Raw genomic sequence first — 27007 nt, 5'->3', positions numbered from 1 at the left:
CTACGTTTGTTTCTTCTGCAATTTTGTTATCTTCATTGTTATCATGGTCAATGTCATCTTTATCAAAATTTTAGGTAAGATAAATTCTCCTTTTTATCCGCAACACCCTTTACCAAAATTTCAAAATCAAATTGTTACAGCTTCTTAACCTTTCAAATATTGGATTAAATTTAAGATGTTGTTACAGATTCAGAAATTATTGATTTAAATTGTTCATCAATGGTTCACTACTTGAGCTATTATATTGAGACAACAGTTAACGTCTTTTTTTATTGTTTTACCAGATTATGAGTAATGTAAGTTTTAATGAAATTCAAGGGAAAAAGTTTCATGTGAAGCTGTGCGAAATGAATTGATCTTGTTTTCATTCATAAAGTTAATCGGATTATTTTTCACATTACATCAACGGAGCAAATGTAAACCTCCCAGGATAAAAGCCTAATCATCATGAAAGTTGAGCCAAAAATAAATGTGAAGTTTGGATGGAAAACATAAGAAAACAAGAAAACAGAAAAAGCTGAAAGTTTCAAATTGTCATGATGACCAAGCTCATTGATATATTTAATTAGCCGAGAATACGAAGACAGATTGAATGGCGAAACATAATCAATGGACATTAAATCATGTTATAAAGAGCATTAAAATGAATGGGAAGTCAGGGTTTTCAACAAAAGGGGTTAAATTGAGTTGTGAGGGACAATTTCAACTGTAACTAGACATTTATTTATGATCATTTCATTCATGAGAGTTGCTCTTTTCATGGAGAGTCTTTTTATTCATGAGAGGAGGAGAAATGTTGTGACTCATTCAACACAAGGTTCAAATAATCAGCATAATAAGCAATAACAGTAAAGAGATGGTAATAAGATGAAAGGAAACGGAAGAAAAGTGTTTCAACCATTTCAGCACTTATCTCACTCTTCGTGATGGTCAAGTGTCATTTAACTGGACAAGAATAATGAACTAGGAGAAAAAATGTTTCATAAGTAAATAAGGTTATCAATTGAATACAGATTTAGCAGAGTTACAAGGTTAATGATGATAATATTTCCGATATTTTTGTGCAACATTTTGCTCATTTTGTTCAAGATTAGTTTTACCTTTTTACCACCTTTAGATGGTGCGTGATATGAAATAATTTGACCATTCAAGCAAATTGCTTTCAACATCTTCTCACAGGTTCCTCTGTTAATCTATTTTTTGTACTCATCATTTGAGGATAAAATATTAAAGTTAACCGGCATCTTATTAACTTGATTAATTCATGGAGAAAAAGAATGTAAATCAAAAGATAATTAAAGTTAAATATCAAGTAATTAGAGTCATTTTGTGTGAACATTGCATTAATTAACAATCAACAAGTTTACAATTATTCTCAACTCAGATTCTCATGTTATTTTGATTCTATTTTAGATGCAATTGTTAATTGTCAAACATCTTTTTTTTTGCGTTTCCGAACAATCAAGGTTTTCAAAATGTTTACATGATTTTATTGTCATAAGTTATTACTAAATGGCTACAATGTTTATTGTTAATAAGGTTATGATTAGGGTAAGCAATCAAGGTTAATCTGAAGTAAAAGGTAAACAATGGAAACCTTGGTGAAAGATAACAAAACAATCACTGAATAATGATACTAATGTAACGATTCAATGATATGAAATATGAAATGTAATTACATGTTTAAACCCTGTTAAATGGTCAAATTAAATTAATTGTAATAACTGTAAAGTTGAATGTTTTTTATTTGCCAAAACAATTGTTAATTGGTTCGTGAAACAGATTAGAGGGTTTAATTGTGAAAGACACGTTTTATCAATTGTAACGGTAGTTTACAATTGAATTATCATTTGAAGTTTTTTTAAAGTTGTGTGATAAACAATTATAGAATGACCAAATCAAATTAAACATTATTAGTATCAAATTGTCAATTATTAATGGTTAAAATGACCAATGAACTTGATTTGGTTGTTAAAGTTTCAATTTTCATTAGTTTTAAAAGATTAAACATTTTGCAGGCAAGTTAATGATTAATTAAGCTTTTGTAGAGATTTAAGTCAAATGATTAAATTGTAATTCAACGTTTTACTGATTTTTATGAAACAATAAATCTAGATAATGTTGAAATGAAGTGATTAAAGATGTCTTAAGCTGGATTAAAAATGGATTCAAGTTTGTTATTGATCAATTTTAGTTTATTTAACAAACTGATTATGTTAGGAATTGAATCAAATTGTGTTTATTTTTGTTGGTTGGTGCAAAAAAGATGAAGTGAGATACAAGACTAATCCAAATAATTTGTTTGCAGGGTAAAAAAGTTCTGATTAAGAGATTTGCTGATTTGAGAAAACGATGAATCAAGATAACTGTTAACAAGAATCAAGTTCACATTAGACTATTGATTAACATTGCGATAAAATCAATCAAAAACTAGCACTAAGTTCCGATAATTCTTGACCGAATCTTGAAGTTCAAGAGAAGATAAGACTTGAAACAACTGAAGTTCACGGTAATGTCATAGGTTTTATCAGGTATCATTGATTTGGTCAATGATCATTATTTTGGTTCAATTTAGATTCAGTAAAATTGAAGATTTTCATTGTTCATGTTCATTAGTGTGTAAAAATAAATTTTTATCAAGTATTCTTGTCAGGAATTGTGGTGATCTATCATCTCAACAAGATTTGATTTTGACTTTATGATAACAAGTGCGAAGGATAAACTGAGTTTCATGAGATTATGAAAGATATAAAAGTATTTCATTTCCATGATACCGAGGTGAACACTTTTAAGCAAAAAATGAACAAATTTTCTCCTCATTTTACTCTTCAAATCCAGCTAATTGCAAGCGGATTAAATTTGGTGAAAAATCTTGCTAAACTTTACTTGCTTCAACTTATTGGCTCACCAAAGCTGACAGATTTAATTCAGATTAAAACGAGATCAGTCTGAGTTTTATTTCACTTTAACAAGAATGTGTTTGATACCTCGCTTAACTCAATCTTATGTGATGAAGGATAGATTGATCATGATTATCATGAAAATTGAAGGATAAATTAGAATTCAAGTTTTATCATTTGTTTTTTGTGTTTACATGAAACATTGCAAGTGATTTAAAAAAGATGAAAATCGATCAGCAATAAACTAACAATTGCAAGTTCAATCAACTAGGCAATTGGAATTAAATTGAAGCAAAAATAACGTGAAAAAAGTGATAAACATAAAAACTGGGCCTGAGATGAATACAGATAAATTACAATTGAGTAAATTATAAACAACAATTTGTTGAAAGATTGAGTGCCAAGCTTTACAAAGTCATTTGTCTTCTCAATTACAAAAGCAACAGTTTTAATAGCAATATCTTTTTTCATCTTTTCAGTAACTTTTTGCTTCTATTTTTTGGTACTCATCAATTTTCAATACAAAACCATGTCCAGTCAAGGATAAAGATAACTTAATTTACCATTAAATTAACTTGACCAGGCACAATCGTCATTCAATTTCATGAAAAGGGCAAAATTGTTAACAAAAAAGGTAAAAAGTATTACAATTGAACTACAATTCATTTTAATGAAAATTGTAATTAAAATTTGTAAATGAAACCTCTTTTAAACTAATTTTATGGTCAAACTGAAAGAGAGAAATGAATTAACTTTTGTGTTCAATGATGATTGTAATGATGTTGATGATTACCAAAGGTGATCTGAGAAAAGCTTTTATTATGGATTGCACGAAATTTCGAGGTAAAGATGAAAAGGTAAGAAATGCTGAGAATCACAATTATCATTAGTGTCACGGGAAATTGTGATTAGTTTTAATATTGAGAGGAGAAACGACAAGATTAATCGTAAACAGAATTAGTCTTTAAAATTCATTTTTTTCATTTTTACACTTTTGATGAAAAAAATGAAAATTTTAAAATGACGATGCGAACATGAAGATGGAAAGATGAGATGATGCGGGTGAGATGAAAGGATGGAAAGAGTAAGATGAAGAGCATCATTATCATGAAGATCATCTTGAGTTTTTAGAGAAACCTTTGAATGGTAAAAAAAGCAGTAGGACAAAACACTCTGGTTAACAAGAACCGGTTACTTTAGGGTATTCAACCTTTCTTCCGGATCATCGATGCAACAACCAAATTCTTGGTCAGGTAATACTTACCTATTACCTTTTTTTATCCAACAATTTAATACACATTGTTGTCAAAGTTAATCATCAGTTAACTAGAAGTTAATTTACAAAATAGCAATCAACGATTCCATTTAGTCAACCACCCATCAAAGGTATTGTTATTGTTCACTGGACAAGAGACAAAAGTTGAACATTCCTATTGTAACCTCACCTTGGTAAAAAAATTGTTGTCAATAAGTTGTGAGGTCAACTTTTATAAGCATTTAGAGTTAATTTAAAATATTGTCTTTCAATATTCAACTCTGACAATTGGCTGAAATATTTCCTGTTAGGAAATCAAGAGCTGGTTGTGGGTAAAAGATGTAAAGGTAAAGGTAATTTTTCAGGTAAAGATGCACAAAAGACATCAACTTCAAATTGAACAAAGGAAAGAGGAAAAAGAAGTAAATCAAAGATGATGAATGCTTTTTACACGTTTTCAAAATGTCAATCGCTCTTGTAAACATTATGCTTTTCCTATCAAATAAACTCAACATTGACCATCAGCTAAAGATGAAACATTTTTGTCTTCGGATGAATGCTTCTTGCAGCATCTTCAGGTCAACAATATTCAATAACATTTGCATTCAATATCGTTTCCCATTCACTTCTCGTAAATAACTTAAAATATTTAGTGAGAGTGAGCAACAGCTTTTATTGGATGCATCAATGGATCAACGAGTGAGATATGAAAGTGAGAGAGAAGCGATTATTTACAAACCGGTAAAGCTTGACAGCAGCATTGATGCAATGCAAACACCGTGACTATGTTACTAACAATGAATCGTGAATCCCATCATCATGTGTGTTGTTTTATTTTTTCATCAACTTTTCATTTCTTACCTAACCAACATTTTTACTGTCTTTTACCTTCTTTTCATCTTTTTTTCCTCCTCTTCTCTGTCTATTAGTTTTTTTGCAGTTTCTTCTTTTGCTTTCCTAAGTTTCCCGCCTCAACTGCTTTTACAATAAATGCTAACTTGAACATCAAACAATTGAAGTTCATCAATTATGTTGTTATTTACAGATACGGTTAAAATGTTTTTACTTGCATTGAACAAAACTACTGTTTCTGGTAAAGGTTGGAATGTGAATGAAGATATCATTAGAGCATTATTTGGGTTCTTGTACATTAGTTAACATTTGCTGTTCGACCAAACTTGATATCAATCATCGATAATTACTTGAATTTTTGTCTCATGTTGATTTCATTGAAAAAAAGCTCAAGATGAAGACAAAAGTAGTCTTGCAGTTGTTGGCAACAATTTTCTCGGTCTATTAGCAAACAAAGTTGTCTTGGCAAAGAGGGAGGAGAAGGAGGAGATTCAGGGGAAAATAAAGTGAAACAAGGTTCATGAGAAGGATTGAAAGATGAAGAGAAAATTCAACCTTTTCCTTTGCTTCGGTTTATACTTCAAAGATGAAGATGAAATAAGACAAAATACAAAATAGCAAAGGCAAAAAAACAGAATAAAAGTGGTTATTATGTGTTTTTTTTCCTAACAGCAAGCATGAAGAAAATGAAAGATAACATTGTCTGAGTGGAAACCTGAAATAAGAATGGAATCGGTATTTTGATGTTGAATAATAGCCTCAAGTGATGATATTTAACAGAACTGAAAAATATATTAAGCAGCTTGTTATTTTCTTGTCACCAAAGTTGATTTAACTTGCAATTATTTAATACTTTGGATATCATTTTGCTACCAAGAGTAGGAATTTTGTTTCAACGCAAAAAAATTGCCCTGAATTTGATTGCGTCTCTAAATGATGACATGATTATATGGGTCAAGATGTGGAGATAAATAATCATATGAATTGGATTAAGTTGTATTTGATAGTAAAAGGAAAACAATAGTTGAAATACAATAAATGGTGTCAACAATTAATGTTCAATTGATTGGATTGGTGAGAGAATCTCATAGACAAAATAATTAACAGAAAATTTAATCAATAGATTGTTTGCAAAAGTGTGGGAATATTGAAAGCAAATGCAAGGTAAAAATGGCTTCACTCAAAGTTTCGGTTAAGTCAAAAATGAAAGTGAAATTGATGAAGATGCGGATGATAAAGAAGAAAAATCATTGAAGCAAAAAGGATAAACCAGAGATGAGGAGAGACACGAATTTTTTCCCAAAGATTGATTGTTGCATCAAAAGGTAGAGAGGTCAAAGTCTGTGAAGTGTTTGGTATGAAAGGTATTGATTGACGAACAATCAAAAGGTAATTTAGCACTTTAACAATATAATGTTGATATTCAAGTTTAAAGGTGAAATTTCAAATATTTTTGAATATTCTTTTCACCTTTAACTTTCATGCTTTTACACATTTACATTTAATGTATTATTAGCTCAATGAATCTCTAAATTGATTTGATAACATTTTAGGAGTTTAATTGATTTATGATATGAAACGTTCAAATTGGTTTATTGATGTTTGATTTGCAATTTAATTGAAAATCAAATTGAACCGCAATTTTGGATAACCTTTTCATTGACAATCATCACTTGAGATTGAAAAACAGTGAAGAGGAAATAATTGTGATTTTCAAGAATCGCATTTCAAACCATCTAATGGGAATTGATTGAAGTCAATTTAATCACATTGAGTAAATTAGATGACAAAAATTGACATTGAAGGAAACATGACACACAATCGGTCCAGAGAAGGAGATGTTGATTAAACAGGGAAGAGTTTTCTGAATGTTAAGGTTGAAGTAAAATGATGAAAACAGAGGAAGAAACAAAATTTTTTGCTCCATCAAATTGCTGTCTTGGTGAATAAGTGTATTAATATTAACACTGAACCATCTTTGGATGATTATAATGAAAGTGCAACCATTATTTGTCACATCATGTAATCACATGATTATTTGGTTTCTGGTTGGGGAGAAAAGCTACAATTTTTGGTTCTTTTTTTTCTTTGAATCAAACATTTTCCCACCTTTATTCTTACACCATGACAATGATAATTTCATCATTGATAATTATCCTTGCTATTGAGCTGTTAATGTCGAGAAACATTATCATCCAGACAAAAATGAAAGGAAATCTGTTGGAAGCCTATCAATTCAATCCTTTCAATTCTCATCAATTCAACTGACATGCTCATTCTATTCATGACCTTGACCTTTATATATTCAGTATCCTGATTGGAATGAATTTTTTCACTCTTGTCTGGGTCACAGAGACTGTCGATGTCGAGTATTTTGTTGTATCATCTGTGTAATTAAAACAAACAATTTATCCCGTTATCTTATCAATGCTACACACTTGATTCAGGTTTGATTATTGCTAAGTTTATTGGGAGCAACATTGAAGTGATATCGGAAAATAGATAAATTATTCAAAAGGTAAAAATTATTAAATTGTGTAGGAAGTAATGACATTGAAACATTAGCTTCCATTATTATTGCCAGTTTACATTTGAAATCACCCAAAGTAATTCATCAAACTGGCGGAGAAATGAGTTTATGGTGATACATTGGTTGAATAAGTTAACAGAGGTTGAATTGTATTCAAATTGAAGCACAGGTAACACCTTTGAATCCTACGCTAAATTTACTATTGCCTTTGTTCATCTTAATCATCCAATTAAATTGTCATTTACTGAGCTCATCATCTACCAATTATCATTTATTAACATCATAATTCGCCCATAGATACTTAGGAATAGAGGATAATTTGCTTTTACTGTGAATATATTGTGAAGTTTTGACCATTAGTTTGCTACTACAATCATCATATTATATGGTACAATTTACGTTAATTTCATTTTTATTGTAACCCTGCCTCTTGACTATTGAGCTTTATTTGTTTGTTAAAAGAGATGTCAACCTTTAAATTTAATTTGAAAGGTTAATCTTGAATAAAATATGACTATTTCATGAGCTTGAGCTGAGTTGGTTCACTATTTTTGAAGATTCAGTCAGATGTTAAATATTTAAAAATTGAACAAGCTCAATCAAAGGATGATCAATCAATTGCTGTCCAATATTGATCTATTCAACATGATGAGTAATTTACTCTGGTAAATGAGTTAATACATGAATTAAGAAAACACAATTAACCAGCAAATAAACAGTTTGATTCTTGATAGTCTAAGTTTATCCTTGATTTTGACAGCCAAGGATTTCAATAGGTTAATCAAAGAAAGCGTAGGATGGGAAGAAATGAAACACAATAGGAGATATTTTTATGATTGAAGATGCTGCTATTTAGATGTTTACTGTTAATTTTGTTGATGATTACAAAGGAAAGAAGGATGATGAAGACGATAAAATGGAATCTAAAAGGAGACAGAAGACAGGAGGACAGAGAAACAAGAGAAAGGAATGAAATGTAAACAAGAATGGTAAACTTACCTCTATGAGTGGCTGATGAAATTGTCAGTGATAAAGATGAGAGGAAAAAAATGACTAATAAAGTCCAATGGTAACAGTTTTGTCGGTGGGAATGTGAACGGTAATTAAAATGGCTGCAACTTGGGTCATCCATTGACTTAAGTTGAGGCTTAATTTTGAGAGATTTACTTGCAAATTGAACCATGATTAACTAATAAAGCTGGGAACACAAATTATGGTTGATGATAGAATAATTTGGTCGATGAAAAAGCGCAAAGAAACAAAACAAAATAGACGAAACGTTGATAAAGATGAAACTTGAATGGCAAAGAGAATATAAATAAGAATAAAAAAAAGAAAAACGAAAAAGCTTATTAACAGTTGGTATTCTTTTCTTGTCTATTTTTAATCATTTATCCTGTTGTTGATTTGCTTTTGATAAAGTAAATGTGTTAACACACGAATCACCAAGATACACATAAAATGGAAAGATATTTGTCACTTGTTTTATGATGAAACGGTTAGATGAAAAACAATGGCTTATCAAGAGAGAAATGAGAAGAAAGTGTAATTTTGAACGATTAAATCATCACAGTTTAAATTGAAATGGTAACAAAATGGTCAATTGTGGTCCTTTGATTACAAGATTCCAGTTGATTATAACAATATCCATAGAAGCAGAGAGGGACACAGTTTTAACAGCCAATTGTGGTTAAACAATCCGATAATTAAAGTTGATTACAAAGTGTTAAGTTAACATACATTGAAAGAGATGTTGATAAGTGCGCGCTCAAAACTGAAGTAACCAAGTAAGACCTTGGCTTTACTCGGTCTCACACTCAAAGAAGACAGTAAACCGAGAAAGACTAAGCTCCTCCTAAATAGGAGGTTGAATATGACTCATTCGGAAGATCAACATTTTTAGGTTTCATTTGGTTAAAGAAATGTTCAATTTCAGGTAAATTGGACATTCCAAAGTATCAAAATTGAATCAAATCAAAAGTGAGTTTCAATTTACGGTTAAACTATTTTATTCTGGATTATCTATTTACTGTAAATGTGATTGAAGTGTAATTTGCTTATCAGTTCATTATTCAATCGGTTATCTAATTGTGTTACAATTTTTACGATTTACAGTTTATTTCATTTGTTTGATATAAATCAAGAGGAAATTATTTTACAATTTTTGTTATAAATTATTTTGAATTTGTTTTGCTTATGCTTTAATAACGTCACACAGTTTTATTGAAATTACAGCATTCATTAGTTAACAGTTATTGGCATTAAAGGAATGATAACAATTCATATTATTTGTTTTTATATTAATTCACTGCACAGCGTAAGTGTAAACATTTGTCTCTCGTAAATAATGTAGGTTACTCATTGATTTGTTGATTAAAAGACAAAAATATAACAATTTCAATTTTAAACAAATAAGATGCATTATTAGTGAGTGATCAATCTATCAGATGTCAAGTGAGACTAGGATTAACAATTAAACTAACACTTTCCTATTTAGGGATAAGTAAGTTGATTAAATTAGCGAACAAGGAATGATTTCAATGAGTGAAGGCGCGAAGAAAGAGAGAGAGAGAGAGAGGAAAAAAGTCAACATCAGTATTGAACGTTTCGTTTTTGGGGGATAACAATTAAGGCGTTTGCAAAGCCATTTCCATTGAATCAGTCGAAATTAATATGGGATTTGGTTCTGATAGTATTGAATCATATCGTATGTCTTGGTACGGAAATTTAGGAAAGAGTCTCGAATGATTTTCAACATGTAAGCGGCAGCTTCTTTTTCACTAGAGTTGGGCGAGAAACGAGCTCGTAATTGTTTTATTGTTTGACCACGGAAACAGGGTAAACCAGTGTCCAACATTAGGGAAACAAGGGAAATAATTGCCTCGTTATATGGACGGATTGCCAAATAAGCTTGAACACACAGTTCCATGAACCAGCGAAATGTTGGTGTTTCCATTTTACCACCCATTACCATGACCATTTCATCTGTTAATTTAATATCAGGTTCAAAGCCTAAATTACCACCGGGTGAGCTTTCAAACATGAAACCAAAATCTAAAGATTGAAAGAGGTGAAAATTGATTTAGAAACAATTTCAAGTTTGATTTATAGTTCATCTTACCTATGTGAATAATATGACCATCTTTATCAATCATAATATTTCCATTGTGTCTGTCTTTAATTTGTAAAAGAAAGCCGATAACACTGTAAGCAGCCATACTTTTGACGAAATTACGTCTAGCCTCCTGAAACTGTTTAGTTCCTTCGTCTCCATAAGTCTTGAGGAAATAATCATATAAAGATATGTCCGTTTCACGACCAAGTTGATCTCGAGATTTTGCATCTGGAACGCACTCAATTACTCCACACTAAAAATACAAAGATCAAGTTAAAGAATGGAAATAATTTGGATAAGGAAAAATTCAATTTACTGTCTACTTACTCCAGGAGAGGTTGCAACAACTTGATAGCGAAACATAAATAAATCTAAGCCACATTTCAGGAATATATTCTTAAAGATTCCAATTATTTGTAAGGCTAACATGTCTTGGCGCACATCATCACCGACTTTGAAAATTGCAGCTTGCCATGTTTCATATCCAACATGAATTTGATTTGTCTGTTCAGTTTTCATTAAACCAAGCTTCTCTACTTCACTAATACCACATCGAGCGACTCTAAATCGAGCTAAAAATGGTGCTTTAGCTGCACTTTGCAAGGGCACACCTGAGTCAGAGTCTATATCAAGAACAACAGATTCAAAATTGGACGGAAGGTAACAACCAGGTTGAACTTCAATTCGTTTGAGAGCCTTGAGAAGAGCATTTTTACGTTCCTTTCCTTTTGGATATTGACGAATGTCTCCCGAAATAGCAGTGATTTTTCCGAAAAAGTCAAATTCTCTTTCGTAGAATGCTTTAGCAGGACCAGAAAGAGAATTAATGATGCAAGTGATAATGTGATCCAAGGAGTCATGCAAATCAGCTATAAGTTGGAATAATTGAGAGGAAAAAAATAGTTAATTCAAGGTTTCATTAAAAAATAATTGAGAAATGAAAATAACTCACGATCAGGAATTTGTGAGTCTTCATCTCGATACATATTAGTTTTCATATTCCAAATCAACTGATGAGCTAATAATTGTGAACGTGAAGCTGCGTTTTTAATAAACTCGGAAACATAGCCCATCTGAAATTGAAACGACAATAAATTATTATTATTATGAAAATTTATACAAAATAAATCGTCTATTCATAGATGTTACAATTTACTTACAGAATCATATCTGATCGCTTGAACTAACTGTGGAATGTAGAACAAAATTACTTCCTAAAATAAAATTAAGACAATTAGTAACAAATAAAGGTTATGCGATGAGTTAATTAATTACCGGCGCATATGATGAGAGCATTCGAACAGCATATTGAGCTGTGATTGGATGAGGAGGATATTGACGTGAGAAAAATGACAACGCTTGGATTGGTGAAATACGAGCCCATGTAAGCATATGAGTAATCTGTAATGAAGAGGATAAACAGAATTATTAATTATCCTTTAATATAACCATGAAAAATAAAAGTAACTCACCTCAGGTGATTCGGCAAGAATTGAATCAGAGTTAATCAAGTATTGGAGTGCATCAGGAATGTGACAAACAGAGAGAGGATACATTCGAACCAATCTAGAAACTTCATTTTTGAGTGCTTCAGAGCTTTTGAATCTGTCAAATAAGATTAATAAAATAATCAATAAAGCAAGTTACGTTACACATTAGAGCAAATGTTTTACCTGCAGGGTAAGAAAACTGCTAAAGCTGGAGATATTTCCCAAGCTAATCTAGCAGTTTCCTTCCATTGTCGCTCATTAAATTGTTGTTCCCTCCAAGTGGCAATATTTTCTTGACCACAAATATTGGCCTCTGCTAGGGACATTGGATTATGCCAAGTCAACAGGAATTCAATTTCAACAGCTAACAATCCTAAAATGAGATTTCTTTTACGAACATAATCTCTAACGAAAAAGTCAGCTGGAAGTGTGTTTAGCTTTTTGTTTGATTGTGAACCACGAATACCAGACGATCGTTTTGATATAGTGGACATATTGCTACTCAAGGGAACTGTGTTTATCCATCCGGTTGGTGTAACCCGTGCCGGGTTAAATTCAGCACTTCCAGTAAGAGATGGCTGGTTATATGAAGGTAATAAAGCAGCTGATTGACTAACGGTATCACTGAAATTGTCATTAATATATGCAGTCTTTAAATATTTTTTCTCGGAAAGAAGAGTTTGCCAAAATTTAATCAGTGAAACGATATCTTCACGAAGTTCAAAACCTTTTTGAGTTGGACACATTTGAGCCGAGCTATGAAACAAAAAGTAAACATTTAGAAGCTATGAAACTTGTAACAGAAAAGTGTCGATAGACAATATTCATTGTAAAGGGTGAAAAAGAGTTGAATGAAGAGAAATTGTTGACTCACCAGAAATAGTCAATAGATGCTGAATAAATTCTTTCTCGTAAAACACTCTTACTAATTGATCTAGGAAGAGCTTCGCCTTGTACCAGTGAAAGACCTGAAGTTAATAATCGAAATCTTGTTCCAATAGTTGCAATATGGCGAGAATTTCCTTCTGCTTTACCAACCATAATAGACAAGGATCGGTGTAACATGTTAGCAAATAGTTCAACCTGGTCAAGACTAGAATATTTAACAATCTCAATTCTTTCAATGAGAAATTTGACCCATTGACTATGAGCTCCAAGGTAAGGTGGACAGGGTTGAAAAGAAGTGTTTTCTTCTGGTGCCAAAGGATCAAATTGAACTGGATCAGGTGAAAATAATCCCATTTTACGATCTACTGTAGCATTCCAAGCAGCAACAATATCTTGCATGAACTGTGAAATGAAGAGAAAAAATTATTAAATTGTTGTTCCATTAAGATAAATGACAAATAATATACCTGAAGTTCAAGATCTGGTCGGGCAGAAAGACCCCATTTCCAACATGAAATTATACAATCAATAGTTTCATGTGAAAAGAGGTAAACTGGAGACCATGCTAAAGCATGGATTAAACGCCGATCAGAGTCTCTAGTTGTAATTAATAAAGCTGTAATTTTATAAGCACAATCACGATGACCATAAACATCTTTCTCTTGACATGTAAGTTTGAATTTAGCTAAGAGATTATTCGTGATTTCTTCAGGATCTTGACGAATGGTAATCATACCATCAATTTCACCAATATAATGACTTCGAAGTGACATTGTAGCAACAAATTCTGAGCATATATTTTTAACGCAATTCGGCCAACGATCTAGAGTTGTAGATGATATTGGAGACGATAATGAATTCAATCCAGAATAACGAATGATACTTTCAGCAGCTAAGGAGAGTCCACTATGTTGAGTTAATCCAGAGATACAATGTTGATGGTTTGATAAGTAATCTTCTAAGTGAGATCTTGTAGTGTTAGGAGCCCATTTCATGGCTTCTTGAATAATTTCAGCCGATCTTGCAGCAAAATCACGCACAATACTCTGTAAATAGAAGGGAGATTTTTATGGTTTATAAATATAGCAAATGTATCGGTTAATTTCAACAATTTTCACTAACCTCTTTTGATTCCATGCTATCAGTACATTGTATCTTAAAATGGCTATTAGGTATTTCTAGTTCAGGATTTTCTTCATTCGAATCAAGTGTTAAAGATTTACCAAGTACATTAAGAATGTCTAGCATGGTGGTTAGAACTTTACTACTCCATAGTAAGTGTGGAAATTTATCAACCAAACCAGAGAGATATTTATCAGCAACTCTACGAATTTGCTTTTGCCGATGGTTAAATTTGACTAGAAATATAATTGCATATTCTTCAAGTTCAGCATCTCTCTCTTTATTGCGGGGCTAAAAGTGAAAATTAATAAAAAAGTTAGTTGGATCAGATAATTCAATCAATCTATCGAAAAATGGGCTGTTCGATCAATTATGTTTAAAGGAAAATAAAAAAGATTTAGTTAGAAATTTTGGCTCACCTTATTGGATACAATATCAAGAAAAACACGAAAAACTTTATCTGAAACACTTAAGATACATTTCCACATATCATCTTTGTCTTTTTGAATGGTAACATCTTCCAAGTATGAGAAAATGTGCATAAACTGAGATCTTCCGTTAATTTGACTTTGGACACGGAAGGTTTCTAATCGACAGACAGATAAAAGGAATGTACATTGAGCAAAGCTCAATTTATTAATGATGGGAGCGATTTCAGCAGGATTATTGAGATCATTGAGAATTTGATTTCTAATTTCTTGCAGTTCGCCACCAGAAACGGCCTCATTTCGAATAGCTGAATTGTACTGCAATTCAGATCGAAGATGCTCTCTTGATTTGAGTAAAGGTGATTTAGATGCAATTTCCTTAACTCCATCATACCATTCACGGGGCCATAAACTAGTTCCTGAAGTGAAACCCATAACAACACAATAAAGCCAAAAATCTCGAAAAAGTTTATGAAGCCTGGGCTTTGGATCGGTAATTGGAGGGAGTTTTCGTAAAAGCTAAAGTATAAAGAAAAATAGAGTTTAATGATTGCCCTTCTTAATTCAATAGATTAAAAATATTACCGTAGCAATAACTGGAATCAAAACTCCAAGGTTTCCTGCACTACTTGAGGCCTAAATAAGTAAAAAGTTACATTTGAAATGAGTGTTCAATCAATTAATTAGTATAAAATGTAATGAGAAATTTTACTTTAACTGCAGCAGGAGCTTTTTCGCTGGCTCTTTTCCCTTCCAATCCTAATTGTACAAACAGTTCCAGTAATCTAACCAGTAATTCTAGTTGCTCAGTTTCCCCTTGCAAATTTTCCGCAACTCGAGTTAATGCGTTGATAACCGGCAAGGATACATGCCTATAGATTGAAATGAAATGTTAAAAAAATATCAAATTAATTAAATTAATAACATACCGATAGGCATGTTTCCAATCATCAGGTGAGCCAACATTGTAGGCGGCGCTTGATTGCTTCGTGATCATGGTGAACATTTTCATTACTTCCTCGTAAATATGCTAAATATAAGTATTAAGATAATAAAGTGAGACAAAATTGTGTAAAAACGGCCATAATGATAAGTAATGATAAACATAATGATAAATATTACCTCACTGCTTCTGACTAACACCATATTTCCTAATTGCTCGACGATCAGTGCATCAATAGATGATGGTGGTTCACAAAATCTTTGATGTAAAAAGGTTAATATTGATTCCATGGTACGAGGTGCATCAGCTAAGTTGACTGCTAAACGCCCTAAAGTGATTATCGTATTTGTTGAGATCAGTTGTGATTCAATGTCACTTTTTTCTACGTGATAGGGATGATTAGAGACGGATGCAATGAATGCTTGGATACAATGTTGATCCACTTTGAGTCCAGATCTTAGAGCAATACACAAGTTATGGATAGCTCGGTCTCTTAGATGCTCGAAAATTACATTAGATGAATTGTTAGGGTTAATTGTTTGGTTTGTATCTTCATACGAGATAGTTATGTTCAATGTTCCTTTTCGAGTTTGAATCTCATTATTTTGCTTGTAAAGTCGCAATAGGATGGGTGACGGATTGGTTAAAAAATCACGCAAAGAAGCAATGACATCTTCTGATATATGAGGAAATTTATGAGACAGATCACCAAGTCCATCAAGGCAAGCAATCAACAGAGGATATTGTGAGCTAGCTAATCTCGATCCATGGGATGAGTTAATTTTCTCGGTCAATCCATTGCATAAACTAACCGCAGCATTTTCATCTGAAGACCAAACTAAAAGATCGATACATGCAGCAATAGTAAGAACAATTAATTTACAAGTATTAACAGGATTGTTTTGGTCCTCAGAATGATCTGCTAGTTTATTGGTGAGATCAGTTTGTCCAGAAACGTAAAGTAATTTGACAAATTCATGAATATCTCTACTGAAAGGTACAGGCGAATCTAATTCGTTTTGCAATAGCTCTCTGAGAAGTCCCACAGTTACAAGATTCAATAATTCACTTAGTGATTTGTATGGGTAAGATGAAATGGGAAGCGTCTAAATAGAAAAGAAAAAAAAATAAAAAGAGTTTGTCTCAGTTTGTTGAGAATACGAAAACGATTTCAAACAACGCTTTCATCGAAAGTTAAATGTTTGAAAAACGATAACAATACGTACTGCAGCAAAATCGAGAACTTGCTCGTCCAAGAAGAGAAGTAATTCTTTAGAAAGAAGTCGTTTAGTAATTGATAGAACCGATTGGATATGGCTAAGTGAAAAACTATATAATTTAAACGGTTTCCGAAACGATTTTTCGTTATGTTGCATGCGACCAAGTTGATTAAAACATGATCCAAATTTATAAAACAAAATTTGACTCTCTCGGTATCCACACGGAGACGAATTATTAGCTTGAGGGGAGTAGTAAGATCCTCGAACATTTGAACTAACACTGTTTAACGATAATAGATCGGCTCCTGAGTCTCGAGTAGGAAATTGTGAGTTAGCCCAAGTGGCACTGTTTGATAGAGATGAAAATGATCGAGGGCATTTTTGAAGATCGGCAGTGTTTCTTTTATTGAGAGTTCCAGTTCTAGATATTGAGTTACTAGAGCTGATCTCAGCTACACTATGGTAAAGGTCTTCCACAGGAAGATCCGATGGTTCAGGAAATAAACGGAGGAACAATGGTGTATCATTTACATCAGCCTGTGTTCGACATATAGAACGACAAGCTCCAATATAAATAGGAATAATATTTTTAAATAAATTATCTAGAAAAGGAGAAAAGAGAAGGAAAATAGGACAAATGAAGAAAAATTGATTATTACAAATCTATAGTAAACAAAGATACCAATACATACTTCTAAAATTGTTATTAACTTTACAATCAGCAAGGCCTGAGCTTGAGATTATATTTACTAGCACTGAGAGTAAGTTGACCTGTTCTGTAAGAATCTCATCTCGACAATCAGCATTGAAGCAAGAAATATCCGACAATAATGTATTCAAACAAAAGCTGAATCGCTCAGATGCCGGTATTCGGTCCGTTGAATGTAGTTTAATGTTATCCTTAATCCAAATTACCTTAAACAAACCACGAAGAAGCTTTAAAAGGTATGGAACAATCAACTCTTTTTGCTTGAATCCAGATTCGATGAAGTAAATCCCAATGGCAATAACAGTGTCCTGAGCTTGTTGATCCAAAACAAAGAGGGAATCTTCAGTTTCCAAAGGCCTGAGATCCCACAATTTCTGAAAACTGGACCCATCATCATCTTGGCATCGAGCAATGAACCGCCCGAGCCGTTGAATTGTTGGAAAATAAAAGTCTCTATCATGTGGGGGCAATCCCATGATGATTAATGAAAACACTTATTATAAATATTCACATGAATATAAATTGGTTCAAAAGCTTGACATTTGTTATTTTCCCTTTTTCTCACTCAACTTTCCCTTTCTTCTTTTTTTTCTTCCCATAGATGGCACTATGGAATAAAAACATGCAATTGAAAAACTGTAATGAAAATCTATGTAACATATGTAGCTCTTAAGATTTTGATTGTTTACTTTAGTTAATTAACAATTTATAATTTAAATTTGTTTAGGTCGTCAGTTTTAAGAGTCGATCAAGCTTAGTTCACCATAATCAATCCTTTCCGAATTGATTTTCAGTGAATTTGTTAGCTGTTACTCATTGATATCTTGGTGGACTTGACATCTATCAGCTATATTAACACATCATCTTAGCAAATCTCGTAATCAACCTACTGTTATTCCAAGTTTTCGGATAATCAATAATTTTTCACCCTTTTTCGAATGCTATAATTTATTTTGTTTTGGTGTAGCTGACCAATTTGATCTTCTGCGTGCTACTCCAACCCTTGATTGTCCTAAGATCTAACAGTTTATCTTACCGATAGTCATCTCGTTATTATCTAACTTTACATTCTAATCAATTAGTTTTTTGGAATTATTACTCAATACTGTTAATAATTCATCATGTCATTTCTGACTCAACGTCCCTCGCCAATGTTCATCTTCTCATTGGTCTTGGTATCTTATTTTCTTGTTTGTGCCGGTAAGTTTATCAATGACTCTTGTCATTTCTTTTTCATTGGTGTTTGATATTAATTTGCAATTTTCTATCTTTTATCCTATTTCAGGTATTATATATGATGTTATCGTTGAACCTCCATCAATTGGATCAACTGTCGATGAATATGGACACAGTCGTCCAGTAGCTTTCATGCCTTACAGAGTCAATGCACAGTATATTATTGAAGGTTTAGCAGCAAGCTTCTTCTTTACCGTTGGTGGACTTGGTTTCATTATTCTTGACCAAACACATAATCCAACAACACCTAAATTTAGTAGGATTTTCTTAATTTCAATTGGTTTTCTCTGTGTCACTATATCATTCATTGTTACTTATATTTTCATGAAAATGAAACTTCCGTAAGTTTCCTATTTTTTAATTTAATTGCTAAGTAACCATTTTTACAAGTAATAATTCTGTTCTTTTATTTATTCTTTACAGGGGATATCTACAGTAAAAATACAAAGGAAACATGAAAGCCGCCTTCTACTTTAAATATTTTTCTTAATTATTGGTTGTAATATTTATTGGGCATAACTTTTTGATGTTATTAAATCCAATATGAGTTTTGATACACTGGGATTCGACCAAAAGTTACTATTTTTCACCGCAATTTGAGATATTAATGTTTAAAGAAACCAACTCAAGCTAGGTACGGAATTTACAAAATTGGTTTTTAACTCTTATTCGTGAATCAGTACATGAATAAACTCAGACTTCCTATCCTTGAATAAAACCATTGATTTATGGTTACGGAATCTTCAAAGCAATCTAGAAAAATTGGAGTTTTTTCTAGCATTTTGGTGTAATTTTTTCGTAAAATTTTCATTCAATTTTTAGCTAATGGTTAGATTTGTAATTATACAGTTTCAAGCTACTTGTATTGTCTTGACTTCAATAGATTGAGTCATACAATTTTATAAGTAGGTGCATTTAATTTATTAGCTTTTGTGTCAATGTTTATGCGTTCATCATAAAAAAACCAAAATGAACATTTTGCTGATAATAGTTGGAATGGTGATTATAAATGAAACAATAAACTGAATATGATTTGTTACCAACATTAGTACTAAATGGAAACCAAAGAGTCTTTGCTTGGTATTTGGCAAAGAAAAAAGGTGGAAACATTTTCCCTGTTATTTCCCCTATAACTCTCATACTCTCATCGCTTTGCTTCTTTGGCTTTTCCTTTCATCTTTTACTTTTCTCTCCTTTTTTTTCTACATCATCTTTCTCTTCATCCTACAAATCAATCCCTCAGCTGTGAGTTTAAGAGAAAACTTGAACTGGCTGCTCAAATAATTATCTTTGGCTTCTAGATGATCATATACTGAAGACCTGTTTGACTTCTCATTACCATCAGTTTCACCTTCATCATCGCCATTATCATCATCATCTTCATCAACCTCATCAATATCGCCATCACCAGAAACACTATCAACGTTAACACTACAATATTTGATGTCAATTGTTCTCATCAAGACTGTCTTGCCCTGTGATTTTTTCCCTTGATTTTCCATCAACTTGTTCAATCTTCACTCATACTTCTTCGTCATTTCAAGTCTTGTCATCATTCTATTGTTTGCATGGACAATGTGGCAATAACCAATATCTTCCCTCTCTCTCTCTCTTTGGTCCAATGGATACTGTTTGGTTTTTGGATTAACCTTTAATCTTTGGTGCCACGGATAAACAAAACAATCCGAATACTGTCTTCGTGGTCTGATCCCCTATCAGTTTAAGCAAACACTTGACAAAATATTCAAATTTGTCAAAATAACTTAAACTAAACCTTCCAACATCAGTTAAATTTCACTTTGTTTTTGTGTTTAACCTTTACTGTTTTTATTTTTCTTGTTATTTTTGCTTCTTTCACCTTTAATTTATTGCTGTTTTATTTGTTTTAACAATCTCAAAAATTATTTTCCAACTAAATGTTATCTTTTCCAAGTATAATAAGCTAACTCTCCGTGTTCTCGACTTGTCTCGACAATTCATCTTGATCTTTGATAGCTTCCAGCTTATATTCATATGACCATGGTAATCAATGGTGAGGCCGAGAGTGTTGGTCCTTCTTTAATGCCTCAACCAAGAAAAAACTGGACCTCATTTGATAAAGATGAAGGAATCAATCAAAGCTCCGTTGAAACTGATTCAAGTGATCAAACAGTTGCTACTCTTGAGCCATCGCAAACCTTACAGATTAACCGGGAAAAAGATTCACCGAGTCGCATCATTGGAGAGAAAGGATCATTCAGTGAATCTAAGTTATCTCTATCCCCATCATCCTCATCAATAACAACGACATCCAATCGAGTCAACAATAACCTTAAACAAATAGCTTTGAATATTGAAGATTTACCAAGCAATAAGTATTCAAACTCCTCATCAATACCTGATCTGCCTTCAACATCTTCCCCATCAGCTGACAACGTAAATAGCAATACAAATGAGAGCCAATTGTCCTCTGAAATGCAGACGATCCCGTTAAAACAAATGAGCCGATCTCCATCTAAGTCTTTCAGTAAGAACCATACCGATCTTTACGAAAATGGAACAATAACAAAATGAAAATCTTTAACCTACATGAATCGATTATAATATTAGACAGATGAAGTCAGCAAATCAGCGAAAGCATAAAACTCCACAATCATCGCCATCATCAGCATTAGTAACATCAAGAAAAGTATTTCTCATGATGATTATCACAATCCTCATGAAGCCAATCGACAATTTTCCATGCTCTACCCTGATGAAATTATTAGATTGTTTACCTGTGCCAATCCCAACTCCATTGAAGGAAATTTATTTAACCCTACGTTGACAGGATAGCTTGAAGCCAATTTAATGTTCTAGGTCATATGTGGGTGAAATGGCGAGCTGTTTTTTTGGTGAATCAAGTTGTACCACTAATGAAATGTTTCCATGCTTGTTTAGTCATTCCTTTTTCTCCATTTTTTTCGTCAACCGATTAGAGTCAGTGATAGAGAACCTTAGGAGTGAAAATGATCAAGACAACGCTGAACTGGTTTGACAACATTTTATCCAATCATTTGACATGATTTTCAGCATGACGATTGAACAAGATATATAAGAAGACAAAAATTAAACAGTCAAACAAATTATCTGCAATCACCTTCAGTAATGATTAGCTTTTTACAGTTGGAACCAGCAAAAAATAGGGAAAACGAGTGAGACTCGAAAACATCTAATCCTGTAACCTTAACTTATGAATTATTTTGAGCATCAAGAATTGAGTGAAATAATTTCAAGGTTATTCGATCCTGATTTCATCAGAAACTGTTAATACTTTGTTCTTACCTTTGCCAAAAGGTTGTTAATCTAGTCTTGTTACAAATCAGTTGATCACTTTTAATCAACCTCTTTTTGGCTTGAATTGCTTTCTTTCTCATTTTCCAGTCTCTTATCATTTCAACAAATCAATTGTTACTCAGATTTCTCCATGTTATCATTTAGAGATCTCTTTGTTTGCTCTGTATAACCGGAAAAGCTTCATTTCTGTGAATCATGGAACATTTATTGAAATTTATTGCGTTTTGAGGGACAATTTAGAGTTTTATTTTACCACAAACATCCTTTCAAAATTGCATCTTACTTTCATTAAGAGCAACCATTGAAAATTATGTTAACTTGCTCATTCGATATTGAAGCGAAATTTGAAGCTCATTGTACAATCTGATTTTACATTAATAGCTTTAACCAGATTTGTAATTACTTGAATATGGTTAAGTAATTCATCTGACAATTACTTTTGCTGATGGTAGCTTTGATGTTATTGTCTGATATGTTATTTTACCAGCAATGATGTTGCTGCCAACATGTCTCATGTTTTCATAACAACAATTTAATATTGTTTTTACCCTTTTCTCCTTGCAATCAGATAATGGTGATGTAATTGTAAGTTTGATGCCATTGAATAATCACTGTGCATGGTTGACTCCGGCCACATTTAAACCTGAATTGGTTCCTGAGGAATTAATGGAAAGCTCATTACAGGTAAATAAACTGCCCTTTCAAAATCCATTTCAATTTATCAAGATTCCTTTTTTAACATTCTCGTTTGTTCTTTACAGCTAACCGTTGAAGATTATGTCGGAGCAATGCAGACTTTGGTCAATGATTATCGTTTCAATCTTTACATTATTTTTTACAAGCGAGTTATGGTTGTCTGGGTTGTCCTAGGATTCATCATTTTACTGTCGCTCCTTTTTTCCGGTGCAAGAGGCTTACCTTTATTTGCAGGAGGAATCGTTTGGCTCATTGTTAATGCTTTTGGCGTCTTCTTTTCCATGTGGATAAAATGCAAGGTAAATTCAGTTGATCTTTGCTTAGCTGTGTCAACTTGGTTTGATCCTTGATTACTAATATTTCCTCATTTTATCTAATTCTATCTCTTTATTTTTATTACAGTTGATGCGTATGCTGGAACGATGTATTGCTCGAGTTAATGAAATTTTTTACAAAAATAATATTTTATTGGGTGTCGATGATAAAGGCAAAATTTCCTGTCATAAGATTAACCTTGTTTTTGTCTTTTTTGATAGTACCTATTGTATTGTAAGTTGATTTATAAATATGTTTCTCACTGGTTACCCAAAGTTTAACCTAAATTTCATCTTATCTGTTTACTTTCCTGTTTAATTTTCTTACAGAAATATCTTAACGATTTGATTGCAAATGAAGAAAGATCTCGGGAAACATCTAATCAAATTACAATGCCAAATCTCAATCATTTGAGAAGTGATATTGATGCCACTGATATTATTGTTACTGGCAGTACACCAACAAAATATTCACAACGAGAGGTAAATAATGGATACTTTCATGGGTCATTTTATACAGTGAATGCTTGAAAGTTGAAACTCAAACTAATTGTTTCTCTTCTCTCTTTATTTACTTTGCAGAAATTTGGTGAAAAATTACTTTTAAGATACAGTCAAAGATGGATTCGTGATCATAATCGGTCAAGAGCAACATTAACCGTCCCCTTGTATCCTGATGGGACTGATTTTACACCAATAAGCCCAAGACATTGTGCTACTTCAAGGTGTCCATGTCAATATATTGAGGAACATTTGAAATTCAAACCTTTAACAAAGTGCAGTTTGAAAGAGCTTTTTTGTTAAAACATAAGCTTTTTTCTACAATAATATACATTAGTTTATTATTCATTTTCGTCTCACATTGATAGCAATAAGTATCGTTTTAATGTTTAAAATTAATATTAACATTTTTCCAAATAGTCAATTTATATACAATCACTCATCATCAGGCCAACAAGATTAACGTTTAATTGCTCAAAAGTTGCGCACCAAAGAGGAATATGGCTTATTTAATTATACAAAGCAACATTGACGAAACCTCTAAGATGTAATAATAAAACCTAAATTTGAGGATGAGTGTTAACTCATGTGTTAATAAAACTGTCTATTATTAATAGATCAATCATTTAGATTATTAACTTGATTTTTCTTTCTTCAAATTTCATGGTTTAAAGGCGCTAAAAATTGATGCAATTTAATAGTAAATAATAAAGTGAAGATGAATCTAAACTCCAATCTCATCTGATATTAAACTTTGATATCGGTTGTTTTTCAAAAGACAGCAGTCATGATACCAACATTCATCATTTCAATCACCTTTCAAATACTTGAAGGTATCACGAGTTCAAGTTTGCTTATAAAAGTGAACATTAAGAGCAAATGTTTAAGATTGCTTTTTAATTTATTTTTTTATTTTGTTTCAAACTGCAGCATATTTAAAGCAGACTTTTTGAGTTGAGGGTACTGCTTGGTATTCTTTAAATTTTTCTTGATTATCTGTTTGGTGTCCTTAACCTAATTATAATGGCACCGAAGGGGATAAGCATGAGCCTTATGATTTGCTACCACCGAGGGTTTCCTTGTCGAACATGTATTCACCAAGACCAGCTCCAACACGTCGTAAGTTGGTGATATAATCACTGATTTCCTTGATGGATTCAACTTGTTCAGTAAGGAAGTGGTTTTCCAAGAAATCGCAAAACTAAAATGATTCAGAGATGATACAGATAGAGAAAGAAAATAATTAGTAAAGGTGAACAAAGAATTTTAAACAATAACAAAATCAGTTAATAGTTTTGGAAGTTTGTTTATCCAGCAAACAATAAAGACTTGATAGTCTTGATAGAGTGTTCAAAAGGGTATATTGTTCTCATGTATAAGGAAAATAAAAAATGGTCAAAAGGAAAACTTTAATAATGAACAATTGATCAAGATCTCAATCACTAATATTTTCATTTTACATTAACCATTACCGTAGTTGAGGATGGAATTACGAAAGTTTCAATAATAGTGATTGAGATCATCATGATAACTGGAGACTATTGTTTGAACTAGTATGGTTGCTGAAAGCTATATTATAAAGTTTCGATAACTCGATTGTCGAGAATAAGAGGTTAAATAGTGGTGCACAAATGGTTAATGGCGATTGAAAGATGCGATATTAAACTATTTCAGCCCATGGCAAGCTCACGACTAAACCACTTCCTAACAATCGTTTTGTTTGCAAAATGGTCAGCTATAACATTCGGGTCACATTAATGATTGTGAAAGTTTCATTGTAAGCACTGATGTAATCAAAATGCTCAAATCAAACATTTCGTATCATAAAGTGAAAGATATATCTCTATATCATGCAGCTGGTTTAAACTATCCAATAAGGTTGCAATAATTCATTAATTACCTGGGCATCTCCGTGTTGACCAGCCAATGAGTGCAAATTGAGGAGGGATTGATTAACAGTTTTCTCCAGCTCCAAAGCAGCTTCCATGGCGTGAAGTCCAGAGTCCCATGAGTCTCGGGCAGGTTTCTTAACATCTTGTAAGACAATTCGTCCTCCTCTCTGGTTTTGCAATTTCATTAAAATTTGTGCGTGTTCTCGCTCCTCATCGGAAGCTTTCTTAAAGAACTTAGCAAATCCTGGAAGTGCAACATCATCTCGGTCAAAATGGTAGGACTGAAAAAAATAGCAAAGAAAATTTTAATTCACTGAAGGTTATATAAAAGGAATCTAGAAAAACAGGTATAAAAACAATAACAATCACTTGATAACACATTGAGGCTCTAATTGGAAAGCATAAATTTTCTGCCCGATCATGAGATCATCAAATTTCGAACTAAATAGTGAAGACATCTGGTAAATTAGTGACAGAGATTCAGAAAATGAGAATTCTGTAATTTACCAAAAGCTAGAAAAAATTACGCATTAGGTTTTGTTACCAGAGCTGACTAACTCAGGGAAAAATGCTGCAAACAAAGACAGGTGATGAAACTGAGGAGCAGAATTGAGTCAACCCTAAACCAGCCGATATACAATATGAAATCAAAGCAATTATATTTTCAAATAACTGTTATTGTAATTTTTAAGGTCAATCCAATGGTAAAAAGGGAAGCAAATGAAATAGAAACATACCATTGACAGATAAGCATAAGAAGCATAAAGTTCCAAGTTGATTTGCTTGTTGACACCAGCCTCAGTATCGAGGTGGTAATTTTGTCGGCATTGGCTTACAGGTCCAGACATCTTGGTGATTGGTAAGTTGTATTAAATTGTAATAACGAAGAAATACAAATTAAAGTATCAAGAATAGCAGCAGAAATTAACAATGGCGTTGTTAAAAGGAGAGAGTAAGAGCAGCTTTATAAGCAGAGTTTGAAAGATGAGAAAGGTTATGAGCCTGTATTGGATAAAAGAAACAAAAGAAACAAGGTTTAGTCAACAAATTGAATCAATACTTACATTAGTGAAATCAACAACGGGTAATCGTAAGGTGATTAAATTAAGGTAACATTAGCAAAATAACTCACCTGTGGTTGTACGATGGGCACTCGCTGGTGTCGCTGGGTCGTCCAATCCACTTGAGAGGTTGTTTGAGAGTAAAGTAACGAATGAAAACAGTTGTTCCTGATGTTCCTTATAAAGGCGCACAATACAACATTGAGACTCCCTAACTTTCTCCCTTTTTTTAACTCTCTCGATCTCTTTCACTTCAACCATGATAATAATCATCATCATTATTAATAACAGTGCCATCTTGTTAATCAATAAAATCATCAATAATTACCAACATCACTTGTTCATTGGATAGTAATCACACAAATCATCTCGTGATCCCTTGTCCATAGCACTTGTATATCTTTTACCAACTTATCTAATAACAACTGCATCCACTTTCATGATCTTTTAGCCTTTTAATTATGCTCAAGCAGATTGAATATCAACTCGAGTGCTGATATATTTCTTCTTATCCTTTCTAATAATAAAATCTTCATGGAC

General features: G+C 32.4%; 5 protein-coding genes across 5 annotated transcripts in view; 2 read left to right on the top strand and 3 right to left on the bottom strand.

Moving 5' to 3' along the window:
• Positions 1-9318, bottom strand: part of LOC107366727 (uncharacterized) — a 30096-nt gene extending 20778 nt beyond the window's left edge. The window contains exon 1 of the mRNA XM_015934353.2: positions 8537-9318. Within this exon, the coding sequence (XP_015789839.1) occupies positions 8537-8720 (184 nt within the window). The 5' untranslated portion in view covers positions 8721-9318. The remainder of the gene's footprint in view (positions 1-8536) is intronic.
• A 380-nt stretch (positions 9319-9698) lies between these two features.
• Positions 9699-18026, bottom strand: Pi4KIIIalpha (phosphatidylinositol 4-kinase III alpha). The gene is made up of 18 exons (XM_015934417.3): positions 17436-18026; positions 16750-17345; positions 15703-16629; positions 15510-15610; positions 15293-15452; positions 15166-15216; positions 14572-15099; positions 14153-14443; positions 13498-14076; positions 13017-13432; positions 12326-12898; positions 12125-12257; positions 11928-12053; positions 11813-11866; positions 11605-11725; positions 10980-11521; positions 10659-10905; positions 9699-10591 (listed from the first exon to the last, which is right to left on the bottom strand). The coding sequence occupies exons 1-18, from the start codon at positions 17926-17928 to the stop codon at positions 10206-10208; spliced, it is 6324 nt and encodes a 2107-aa protein (XP_015789903.1). The 5' UTR covers positions 17929-18026; the 3' UTR covers positions 9699-10205.
• Positions 18027-18121: 95 nt separating this feature from the next.
• LOC107366737 (oligosaccharyltransferase complex subunit C) lies at positions 18122-19242 on the top strand. Its single transcript, XM_015934365.3, has 3 exons — positions 18122-18652; positions 18738-19029; positions 19112-19242. The coding sequence occupies exons 1-3, from the start codon at positions 18574-18576 to the stop codon at positions 19125-19127; spliced, it is 387 nt and encodes a 128-aa protein (XP_015789851.1). The 5' UTR covers positions 18122-18573; the 3' UTR covers positions 19128-19242.
• Positions 19243-19931: 689 nt separating this feature from the next.
• LOC107366734 (uncharacterized) lies at positions 19932-24152 on the top strand. Its single transcript, XM_015934361.3, has 6 exons — positions 19932-21194; positions 22572-22687; positions 22765-22998; positions 23102-23248; positions 23344-23496; positions 23596-24152. Exons 1-6 carry the CDS (start codon positions 20702-20704, stop codon positions 23815-23817), a joined length of 1365 nt encoding a protein of 454 aa, XP_015789847.1. The 5' UTR covers positions 19932-20701; the 3' UTR covers positions 23818-24152.
• Positions 24153-24396: 244 nt separating this feature from the next.
• Positions 24397-26611, bottom strand: LOC107366736 (soma ferritin). Its single transcript, XM_015934364.3, has 4 exons — positions 26539-26611; positions 26144-26408; positions 25415-25687; positions 24397-24715 (listed from the first exon to the last, which is right to left on the bottom strand). The coding sequence occupies exons 2-4, from the start codon at positions 26252-26254 to the stop codon at positions 24566-24568; spliced, it is 534 nt and encodes a 177-aa protein (XP_015789850.1). The 5' UTR covers positions 26255-26408; positions 26539-26611; the 3' UTR covers positions 24397-24565.
• Between the last annotated feature and the right edge of the window lie 396 nt (positions 26612-27007).

The sequence above is a fragment of the Tetranychus urticae genome, chromosome 2 (genome assembly GCF_039701765.1).
Source record: "Tetranychus urticae isolate SD_2017Ah chromosome 2, NJAU_TeUrti_SD_1.0, whole genome shotgun sequence".
Lineage (NCBI taxonomy): Eukaryota > Metazoa > Arthropoda > Arachnida > Trombidiformes > Tetranychidae > Tetranychus > Tetranychus urticae.
This window is presented reverse-complemented; position numbering and strand designations above follow the sequence as displayed.

What these genes read in the sequence shown, in the direction of transcription:
- LOC107366737 (XM_015934365.3), top strand. Translation starts at nt 18,574, where the DNA reads ATGTCATTTCTGACTCAACGTCCCTCGCCAATGTTCATCTTCTCATTG. An exon ending in TTATTTTCTTGTTTGTGCCG is followed by an intron (nt 18,653 to 18,737) that starts GTAAGTTTATCA and finishes ATCCTATTTCAG; the next exon opens with GTATTATATATGATGTTATC.
- Pi4KIIIalpha (XM_015934417.3), bottom strand. Translation starts at nt 17,928, where the DNA reads ATGGGATTGCCCCCACATGATAGAGACTTTTATTTTCCAACAATTCAA. An exon ending in GCATCTATTGACTATTTCTG is followed by an intron (nt 12,899 to 13,016) that starts GTGAGTCAACAA and finishes TTTGTTTCATAG; the next exon opens with CTCGGCTCAAATGTGTCCAA. An exon ending in GCAGTTTTCTTACCCTGCAG is followed by an intron (nt 12,258 to 12,325) that starts GTAAAACATTTG and finishes CTTATTTGACAG; the next exon opens with ATTCAAAAGCTCTGAAGCAC.
- LOC107366736 (XM_015934364.3), bottom strand. Translation starts at nt 26,254, where the DNA reads ATGTCTGGACCTGTAAGCCAATGCCGACAAAATTACCACCTCGATACT. An exon ending in CTTATGCTTATCTGTCAATG is followed by an intron (nt 25,688 to 26,143) that starts GTATGTTTCTAT and finishes TATTTTTTTCAG; the next exon opens with TCCTACCATTTTGACCGAGA. An exon ending in GTCAACACGGAGATGCCCAG is followed by an intron (nt 24,716 to 25,414) that starts GTAATTAATGAA and finishes GAATCATTTTAG; the next exon opens with TTTTGCGATTTCTTGGAAAA.
- LOC107366734 (XM_015934361.3), top strand. Translation starts at nt 20,702, where the DNA reads ATGACCATGGTAATCAATGGTGAGGCCGAGAGTGTTGGTCCTTCTTTA. An exon ending in ATCTCCATCTAAGTCTTTCA is followed by an intron (nt 21,195 to 22,571) that starts GTAAGAACCATA and finishes CCTTGCAATCAG; the next exon opens with ATAATGGTGATGTAATTGTA. An exon ending in TAATGGAAAGCTCATTACAG is followed by an intron (nt 22,688 to 22,764) that starts GTAAATAAACTG and finishes TGTTCTTTACAG; the next exon opens with CTAACCGTTGAAGATTATGT.